The 11,065-nt window shown below is 41.3% G+C and overlaps 1 protein-coding gene across 1 annotated transcript in view; it reads right to left on the bottom strand.

Moving 5' to 3' along the window:
- The window catches only part of LOC104160175 (phospholipid-transporting ATPase FetA-like), a gene marked incomplete at both ends in the record, with an annotated part of 47,790 nt that overhangs the window by 20,321 nt on the left and 16,404 nt on the right, over positions 1-11,065 (bottom strand). Inside the window, 3 exons of the mRNA XM_009698245.1 lie at positions 4,894-4,982; positions 5,959-6,117; positions 9,910-9,992. Coding sequence (XP_009696547.1) covers positions 4,894-4,982; positions 5,959-6,117; positions 9,910-9,992 — 331 coding nt within the window. The remainder of the gene's footprint in view (positions 1-4,893; positions 4,983-5,958; positions 6,118-9,909; positions 9,993-11,065) is intronic.

Here is an 11,065-nt window from a genome sequence, read left to right as displayed (position 1 = left end):
GGCATTGGGTATACGGTTGGACTTGATGATCTTTAAGGTCTCTTCCAACCCTAATGATTCTATCATTCTATGATTCTATAAGACAAGAACACAGCAAATCAATTATTTGGAAAAGAAAACAAAAAGAAGGGGAAGAAGGGAAGTTAAGAGAAATTAATATAAACTGCAAGGAATTATAGAACTGTGAATATCTAATAGTCATATAAAATATCAATAAAAGAAAACAGTAAACTCATAAACAATTGTGGAAAAAGCAGACATGTTGAACAGACAGTCCTCCAAGAATGAAGGAGGAAGGAAGCAGAAGGAAGTATCTATCCCATATGATGTAGCAGATGGAAAAGACAGATTATGTTCTGTGACAAGAAAGAGTATGTGGCTCTATCTGCTAATAATAAACACTTTCAATCCAGTGGGTCCAGGTAATTTAAAGATGAAAGCTTAGAGGGACTAGCTGAGAAATTCTCTTAACCAGTAAGGTTAATTTTTAACAATGCTTTGTAAACTGGGAAGCTCCACCATCCTGAAAATCTGCTCTAAATTCCCATATTGGAGAAGTAGAAATGGTGATCATAGGAAACATAAACTGAAGTTAGGTTGACATCTTTCCTTGACAAATGGTCGTAAAAACAGTTCTGTTGATATAGATGTCTCCAAATATTTGGCTTAAAACAACCAACAACCTAACAAAAATGTGAAGATACAGAATCAACAGGCTGCACAGCAGAGCAATTAAAAATCATCTTTTGCAAGTATAATCATTAGGGAGGAATGAAATATCAGTAAGTTAGGTCATTTACATATAAGGCCACCCAGTAACAATCACATTAAGACAGTAATCAATCTTTTTAAAAAACAATAAATGAGGTACAAACATAGAAATGTTGCTGGTAAAGCTGATATTTGTACTGCTGAGGTAACCTATTAGAGGAAGAATGGTACTTTTATGGAGCCATTTGAATCACTTGGTGAAAAGTTCACATCTGACCAACTTGAGTTTTAACACAAGAAGCTGCTAAAAGGGGACTGCAGTAAGTAAAGGTACTGGACTCAGTTTCAGGGGACACATTTATTTCCCACATCAGTAGCAGCTTTTCTGTTTAACTGTAAGAGGCCCAATAAATTACTCCACTTGTGAAATGGAGACATTTCTTGCTGGTAAGGAATGTGGTGCAGCATTTTTAAACCTCTGTGACCAGCAATAAAACAGACTTCAATTTGCATGGTTGTAATCATGAGGACTTAAGGATATATGAGAGGTGTGACCCAGGGACAGGTAATGTCCTTTATTAAGCCAATAGACACAGGGAGAAAATAGACAAGCTTGTCTATTTTTATAGGTATTTCTGTTGGTCAAGTAAAAGATATTAGTTCTCTCTGCAGACCTTGTCTGTTGTAAAGGAAATTAATTAGAAGAGCCAGCTGGCTTTTCCATCTTATCACTGTACCCTGTATGATTCCTCTCTGTCCCACAGGTTATAAAAATTGTCAAGTTTGTAGAATATCACAATCCATGTAGGAAATCCAATGTGTGATTCAGCAACAGAAACACACTTGGGGCAAGACAGCAGCTGAACTTTCCCGTATCACAGCAGCTCTTGCCTACGACTGCACTTGCTTTATGTACATTTTGCTTTATGTGCATTTGGCATGTCAATGCTCTTGTCTCTAACAGCTGAACTTGTGTGCAATACTCGTGCTTCCACAAAGTTCACTAGCATGCTGTTTGCCTTGAGATAAATCAAAGACTGAGCTGTTAACAGCAGCCCTGGAGATTAATTTCTGTGCAGAGAAACAACGGTATGCAGGGTGTTGTAATTGTAACCACAGCTCTGCAAGAGAAGGATGTGAAAAAACCCTGATCGTAGGGTTGTGCATGCTCATGGCACTTCCCAGGGTGAATAACCTCCCTCTCTGGGTTCTGCCCTTGCACTGCCTGCGAAAGATCCTCTGCGGGACTGGGTAGGATTTTTGTAAAGAGGAGGTGACTTTTGACAAACATTTCCGTTTGGACCGTGAATCAAAACTATTTCGGTTTCTTTATTGGCACTTTGAGTTCTGCTCCAAGATTTGAAGCAGTAAGTTGTTTAAGAGATGATGGTGACAGCCCTATTTCTCTGAAAACACGCTTCCCCAAGCCTGCTATAAAGCAAGTTTTGGAGGAAAAAGTGTTCCTGGAGCTGGCGGGTGCATCCAGGGTGGAGGAACATTCACTTCTCTCTCAGATCCCTGAGAAACACTTCCAAATGTGAAACAACAGCTACGGTTGCCATCTGGAAAGGTTCACTCCTGATTAACCCTTGTTGGGACAGACCAGGGCGACATTTAACTAGCACTCCGTTGGCAAGCCCTGCTTAAACGCTGCTTTGTGCCTTCAAATTTTATGGACAATTAAACACAAAATAGCTTTGCCAGTCTTAACATTGAACAAGTCTCATTACACTTAAAATGAGCTATTTATAGCAAGCTGTGGCTGCTTTGTATTTCCAAACTCAAGAGCGCAATATACTGCCTCTTTTTATGACCATGGTTTGTAAGCTTCGACCACCCAGTGAGCTGGAAGGACCTGATGCCACATCCCCTTGGGTGTGCAAAGAGCTTGGTGCTTAGGTTAGGACAGAGCTTTACTTGGACACCAAAACATTAGGTACGTTAAAAATGTGTGAAGGAGAAAAACATACCCTTGGCTCCATCAGCGCCCACGAACCCAGGCAGAGGCTGATGCAATCGGCTGCAACTTGCTCAGTTTTTTAAAACAGAGCCAGGAGTTAAATTCGTCTCATTTGTGTCCATGAAGAGAGGCCAAACAGACTGAAAGCTCTGTGTGGGACCCTTGACTTGTGAAAGGAGATTTGGCAAATCTTAATGGAACACTAAATTTCAAGTTCCCTGTTCAGTTGTTCAGTGTTTGTCTGCTCCATTTCTGCGCTCTGTGGATCCCCCACAGCCCTACCCCACAGCCCACCCTCCTCCAGCTAGAGCATAGAAGAACATCTAAGAAAATGTGAAGTTTTTCAAATGCTTGCAAACTTTTGAATGTAAGAGGCCAAAACCTTGTTTGTTTTTGCTGTCCCCTTAAGTATAAGGGAAGAAAACACTGAGGAAAACTAGCTAATGATGGTAATCAAGATTTTCACTTGGCGGAGATTGGTGTAAAGTTACTAAAGTCAAGGGCATGTCCTTACTCTACATGGAGCAAGGACTCAAGAGGGCTTGAAGATGATCCCGCAGTGGCTTTCTGTGCTGTGGCACTGCTTTACTCTATAACATGCATATGCAGATGTTCAGAACACTGCTTCACAGCTCTGGGACTTGGGCTAACCACTGCTGCTTTGGTACAATCTCAGTCTCACAGAGGCACAACTGGTTCTGTCCACTAACATCTCTCATTCCTGGGCCCACCTAAAGAGCTTTTGGGATCCTGAGAAAAAAGCAGGAGGACAGGGGCTGGGATGAAATGGCAAGGTTAGAGGGTGGTGCCTCCTAGAATGGAATGGAATGGAATGGAATGGAATGGAAGAGAAGAGGAGAGAAGAGAGAAAGAAGAGAAGAGAAGAGAAGAGAAGAGAAGAGAAGAGAAGAGAAGAGAAGAGAAGAGAAGAGAAGAGAAGAGAAGAGAAGAGAAGAGAAGAGGACAGAGAATTGTTTAGGATGGAAAGGACCTTTTAAGATCATCATGTCCAACCATAAACCTAGCACTGCCAAGTCCACCACTAAACCACGTCCATAAGCACCACATCTACACGTCTTTTAAATGCCTCCAGGGATGGTAACTCCACCACTTCCCTGGGCAGCCTGTTCCAGTGCCTGACAACCCTTTTTGTGAAGAAATCCTGGAGGTGTTTGTGCTGTAAGTCCCACTGCTGAGGAGTCACAAAGTCACAGAGGGCAAGGAGAGCTCAGGATAGCCTTGCTGTGATGGACAGACTGCTGTTGGATGCCTTCTCCAGGGCTTGCTCCAGTGCCTGGGGATGGACCCTGGCCCCAGCCTGGCTGTCAGGTTGGGCTGGAGAGCAAGGGCAGGAGGGAAGAAGAGGGAACAGTGGCCACTAGACCTTCCCAGTGTCATAAACTGAAGGTGGTGCAGCATGCGTGAAAAAGCATGACAAACTTGCACCCAGAGGAAAATAAAACCCTGAAACTAAAGAGCTTTTCTTCAAGCAACATTGAGTAAAGCAGTGTCAGACTGTATATCTTCCTTCCCTGAGTGGCTTTGAACTCAAGCAGTAAAATCTTGGGAGAGCCTGTAAAAGAATCACTACCTCTGCCTGGAAGTATTTGCCATTTGTTAAAACCGCTGACAAGCTTAACCTTCAAATCAGATCTATTTTCCAATTTGAGGAGAGTGCCTGCTATAGAAGATTAGTGTTCTCAAATGTCCCAGTTGCTAAAAACACTAATTCCTGAGTATTAATGAGACTATTTCTAATATTTTACCCTAATTTGTTAAGTCAGAAGCTGGCATCATGTAAATTAAGAAACTCAATTACAAAGTCCTATGCAGATAATCACCAGAGATGCCAAGAAATCAGGAGGAAGAGGGAGAACTGCTAATGTTTATTTAAATAGAAAATGACAAAATTACTAGGGAAAAAAGGTATTTGCAGGCTTCAAAGTGATTCTCACAAAAAAAAAAAAATGCAGAGCAAGGGAGAGCAGAGCAAATGAAAAGCTCAGAAGAAAGGTCCTTTATGCTGCCAATGTGATGGCCTTGCTTCGCAAGATGGGCTGGCAGAGGTGCTGCAGAATTCAGGCTGCTAATAAATGATTACATAATTTTTCTTTTTATCATTAGTCACTTCTGATATTCCCTCATTTGTGTGGACAAAGAGGTGGAGCATCTGGAAATGATGAATGCATCTGAAGAAACAAAGACACATTAGTCAGACTTACCACCAACACAAGGACATTCATGAGCCGATCAATGCTCGTCCGTTTAAAAGTTGTTTTTCCACTGTTCTGCATTAGTTTGGTGTCCGGCCCTAGAGGTGAAACACACTTGTGAATTTTAGTAATAAAGCTAAGATGTTCTAAAGCTGATTCCCTCTGAGGTTCCACTGTGCTTTACAGCATAAATGCCCACCCCACCTTTCTTGAAGGCAGGTACATACAGTTTACAGTGCCAGCGGGAAACTTAGGCAGAAAAAGGTTAAGTCACTCGCCTTAGATCATATGTAGAGAGTCACACAGAGCCATTAATTCTGGATTTTGACCCTGCTCTCTTCTTTCAACAGTCAATCCTCCCTTTCAGGTTTAATTACTTTTCACAGAATACTTGATACTGCTGTGTTATTGGTGACATATTATACATCATCTCACATGTCTACAGCCGTATAGAAACAACTGAAGGTCTATGCTCATAAAAAGCATAGATCTAATGGTCTACAATAATATTATTGATGACCCTGATATTTCAATATGGATTAAAATTACAGAGAACTTATGTGGAATTTTTAATTTAATACAATTAAGAATGAAAAATTTTGAACAAGCCTGGTGAGAGAAGGACTCCGATTGGCCCAGTGTGTGTCAGTAAAGGCAGACTGGATTCAGCTTTAATTCTTAAACAGATCTAGTTCTTATATTCTTTCTTATTGATTGATCAAGATTTCTCTCATGTACTTTGTTGCGTGGATTTCTGAAATAAAAGACTATTTCTGCTTACTAAAGCACCTAATCAAGATGGAATTGGATGTTGTAATGTAGCATCTGCAATCCAGTTTTCTCTTACAGACCACTGAAAGAATCTCAGATTAAAATCCCCTGTAATATGCATGATTTCTAGCCTAGAGTTAAGCCAAGGGATGTCATATATTGTTTTGCTTTTGTTCTTGTACCTGGCAGAAACATATTTTTCAAAGAGGAAAATACTTGGTTTCTTTGTGCATACTGGATGTGATATACCTCCATGCTAGCGCTGCTGTGCTCTGCAATTCACATGTCAATTTTTCTACCTACCAGCATAAATAACAAGACCAAAGCACCATTCTGTGTTCCTAATAGTACAGCCCCTCAGCAACATCTTCTCATTGTCCAGGGCATACTTCTCTCCTCGAAGAACAAGTGTTCCTGTGAACTTATCCAGTTTGTTATTTGGTGCCTCACATTTGACTTCACCTGTAAAAGGAAGGTAAAAACAAAAATGGAAATCTTAGCCCATAAAGATGTCAGTCAATACTGCATTCTCAGTTGCTCCCCAGATGGAATATTTCACACTGGACCAGCAGTCCACTCCTGACTCTGTCATTCCCATCCTGTATCCTACATTTACTGATGTTTTGGGATATTGCTCCTTCCCTATATTCATGTCATAATCCAATGGACAACAATGAACTTGGATTTATCCTATTCTTTGAACAGGCAATTTTTTACAGATAGAGTACAAAACAAAGTTTCCACAGCTTTTATGTAGGTGAGAAGAAATGTTGAACCAGCAACATACTTTTAATCCTTTCACAGCAAGTTCATAGTGGTAGGACGTTACTGGATAACTTTTAGTTAAAGTGCTGACCTCACATAATTCCTATTCCATTTTCTTTCAAACTGCAGGAGCCCAAGCGAGAAAAATCATAGCCTCAAGGCTGCAAAAGAGTAATTAAGTGAGGTGTCTTTGTTCACTGTTTTTTAATTTCATCTGTTTTATAACTTAAGTCCCAGTGGCACATGAAAAAAAATACTGCTACCTTCTTTGGCCATGCAGCTGACACTGTCAGTGACTGGAGAGCCTGTTTCTAATTCCACGCTTTATATTTATTTCTTGTAATAAAACATGTTCACACAAAACTGTAAACACAGACACTTCAGTATAAAAATGATTATTTAAATCAACATTTGTACCTGACATCTAAAGATTCAAAGCAGAGCCCTGTGGATGTATTGAAAAGAACTGGAAAATACAAAGACGCTTTTGAAAGGGAATCCAAGAGTTCAGTCTGTTCAGTTAATCAGCGGGAACATTAAAGTTATTTTGATCGCAGGCTGCAAATAGCTACATAAAGACCAGCATTTGCAGAGAATACAGCTCTTCCAGCTGTTCTCGGACAAAACATACTAGGCTCAAGAGACTGGAAACAAAATCCAGAGAAGTCCAGAAGAAAAGTATATCTTGAAGTATTGTGGTAGTCTCCACCACTGTAAATTTTAAAGTCAAGATGTTCTTTTCATAGATGGATGTTCTTTTCATAGAAAAGTAGCTCTATTCTAGGGTAAACAAATTATCAGACTTGAAAGATGAAGCAATTAGGAAATTCAGTGATACATGTGACATCAGAACTCATACTAACAACCATGCTGATCTTCTATTTTAGCATCTAGTTAATCCAACAACAATCAGAACTGTACTCCATCATTTCTAAAACTCTACAGTAACCAGACCCGTCTCACTGCAGTCCTTGCAACCCCTTGGAAAGCACAAAGAAAGCAGAGGCTTTGCAGCGCAACCTGAAACACAGCACAGTGAGACTTTGGTGAACCAAATCTAGGGCATGATCCCCCAGCACGAAACAATGCCTCTCCTCATGCCAGCTGTGGGACAATGCTCATGTGAGTACCTTGCATGTCGACATCCACATCTGCTTTCCAGTAAGCAGGTGGGTCTGGGTTACTGGTGTGCTGATTTTGAGATCAGAGGAGACTCATCCAAATTAGACTGATCACAAAAAAAGTGAGAAGCTCTAGAGATTCACCCAATATACCTGCACTGACCCCAATAACTCTGCAGCTGAAGATACCTCAGCATGCCTCCTGCCTCTTCCTCCCATTAACAGTAAGAAGATATCTGCAACACATTTCACCTGAAATAGTTAAACATTGCCAAGTCTACATGTGATAACTAGTAGGTAACTGAAAAGCATTATTTCCGTTCTCATCTCCCCGTTCCCCAAATCAAATAAAGTTCAGCATTTTGCAACATCTTCCTTATCTGAACCATCGCAATGTCAACAAACATTATAACTCACATTAAGCATTCCTTTGAGTGCCTGTATTAGCTACTCAACCCTTTCCTCTCTTCCTGTCTTAAGAAGTAATTAGATAAAAAGTTACATAAATATTTAAATACTTCTACAGAGGTTTGCTAAGGGAAATGCAAGGTTGAGTCTGATTCCAGGCACTCTTCCCAGTACTCTGCCAAATATAAATCATCCTGGGAAACATTTTATTCATTTTAAGTATTGTGAAGAGGCCACTTTTATTTACAGCATAACTAAAATAGATATTTACAGGACAAATAAATATTTGATAAGAAAAGTTTTAATTTTCCAAAAGATTTTGAAACATTTTTTTAATTATGCACTTTCAAGAATGCAGTATCCTTACATAAGTATTACACAGAAAATGCTTGAAAAATTATTTAAGGCTAAGATTTGGCTTACAAATTGATAGACATTGCAGCCTCTTTAGGAAAATAATTAAGGCATGCCACTCTGTCTATTAACATAAAGCATCTAACTGCACCTGTAAAAACATACTTCTCAAGACCTGAAACACTCAGAATCTCAGCCATCACGTCAGAGAAATCCTGATGTACTGAGCTGACACTCAGCTGAGACCACACACACTACTGTGTGAAACCTCAAAGCAGAAGGCAAAAGAAAAGCCCATGCCTTTGGATGACTCTACCAGAGACAGTCCTAGCTACGCTAACTCTTTGCCACGTCCCCACCATTTGTCCTGGAATCATCCAGTTATTTTGAAGAGAGTTTTTTTTAAAGTTATTTTTCCTCTTTATCTAGAAATATTTCCTGACTGCCTGCAGTCCTTGAGACGTTCCAAGGACAGCAGCACTCACTCCACCCCTTTCCATACCGACTCTTCCCGTAATCCTGCCTTCCTACCTAAGCCAGCAGGGCACTGCAGAGTGTGACCAACACCACTTGGTCTGTTCCCCCATCCTCCCTCTGCCAACAGATGATGCGTGAGCATGAAGTATTCTGGTTTTGACAGGTCTGGCTCCTTTCTGTGTATGTGCTGCTGTATATTCCCTGGTATCCAGTGACAGGATGCATGGGAATGGTTCAAGGGGTGGTTTAGACTGGACATTAGGCAGCATTTCTTCACCGAGAGGGTGGTCAAACACTGGAACAGGCTTCCTAGAGAGGCAGTCAATGCCCCAAGCCTGTCAGTGTTTAAGAGGCATTTGGATAATGCTCTTTACAACATGCTTTAACTTTTAGTCAGGCAGTTGGACTAGATGATTGTTGTAGGTTCCTTCCAACTGAAACATTCTGTTCTGTTCTATTCTATTCTATTCTATTCTATATTTGATATACAAAACAGTGCTAAGAAAGGACATGTTGCCCATTAACTGCATCTGCATTGCTTGTCCTTAAATATCTTGAAATGCAGTCTTTATTGTGGCATCAAGACAGGAGAGAAATGCCGGTTTTTTTCAGGCTGGGAAGCAGTCCCCTGTCCTGTGCACACAGTTGGTCCTCAGCTCTGTGCAGTGTCTGGAAGCTAAATCGATGCGTCAGCACTGCTGCATCAATGTAGAAGTGCAGTGTGAAAACATTTCGAGATCAGAATTAAGCATAAAGTTTTGGGAAAACAGTTTCCACTGTGCAATTACACAAACTCCTGTACTGAGGTTCGAGGTGGGTACTCTCAACATGTACAGACAGATGCTAGGGAAAACTGTGCAGCCAGAAAGAGAATTGCTACCAATGCTGTTTCAGGCTTTAATCATGCATGGCGCTGAGACCTGCAAGCAAAGAGGGACCTCTTTCTCTACATATGCTGCTGATACCTGCTGTACAGACTGCAAGGTGCCCATTCTGTTCTTCCGTGGCTGCATCCAGAGCAGTCCTAGCAGGGAAGAGCCGACAGCCTGAAAGGAAGACTCCCAGGCACTCTCTGCACTCCGGAGTTTGGGCAAATCCTCTGGAAAGTAAATTTTCCATGTAGACTCACCATTGAACTCTGTCAGTTTCTGAAGATCTTCTCCAAGCTCTGCGGTGACTGTCAGTGCCTGCTTCACCTTCAGGTTTGTTTCACTGTAACAAATAACATCAGACCAAAACATGAACTGAAAGTCATGTGTGAACTGAAAGCTCTCCCTGAAAGTCACTTCTGCTCTTGAGGACAGATGCATCTGACGGACCATGCCATCATGTGCCTTTTTTACCTCACCAAAAGGTGTAGCTGTCTCTTTCAGTTGCAAAGACAAGCAGTGCAGAGGAATTCTGGACACGGTACCATGGTGCCAAAGAGAGTGAGGTGGCTCTGTATTCTCATTTTCACCACAAAGTCCAAGATCAAGTATCTCAGCTCCCTGAGCATCTCACTGTCTATCCTGCCACTCATACCACACTGAACCCTGAGGTATCTGAGCATATAGGACAGCTCTGGATCTTCTCCCATGGTATTCTGGTCCTGAAGAGTACTCCAGTCCTGGGACTTGCTAGCTGGGGAGTTTGAAACACAATGTCAAAGAAACACTCCATTTGTTCAGGGCCTCCTAAAAGTGTTCCCTGGCACTTGTGCATACAAGAACTACAAGCTCATTTTCAGCAGAAACCAGATTGGGAAAGTCCAAAGGGCTGTCTGTAGGGTCTTGGGAAAGACACAATTTATTGATCTCTCTGGTCTCCCTTAGTCCTTCAAGCTGATGCTAGCTCCAGGCAATGCAGAAAAGGTAATGCAAATTGGGTCATAAAGATGAGGTCAGCTGCAGTTTATTTCAATTAATACAAATTAGCTGCAGCCCTTTGACTTGTGGTCAGTTGTGCCCTGGAGTGAGCAACGTTTGCAAGCCTTTCCAGTGTGAAGGCATTAGTACTATGGTATAGCAGTCCAAAGGCGATCACTGGAACTATCATTGTGATTACCCCACCCAGACAATCTGGCTAAAAGAAAAGACTAAGGGAGATACAAGAAACAGAAAGTTTCTGCCAGTGACCTGTGCTATTGCAGGAACATGTTTCTAACTAACTCTCAGTGTTAGAAGAACTGTCACCAACAATAAAAAGTAAAGTCCCCTCCTCACATGACATTTGCACTCAAAGAGGCAAAAGCATCCACCAGAAGATGTTCTTTTCAAGATACCTACCCCAAGTTTATTCTACAT

The sequence above is a fragment of the Cariama cristata genome, unplaced genomic scaffold (assembly GCF_000690535.1).
Source record: "Cariama cristata isolate BGI_N322 unplaced genomic scaffold, ASM69053v1 scaffold13134, whole genome shotgun sequence".
Lineage (NCBI taxonomy): Eukaryota > Metazoa > Chordata > Aves > Cariamiformes > Cariamidae > Cariama > Cariama cristata.
This window is presented reverse-complemented; position numbering and strand designations above follow the sequence as displayed.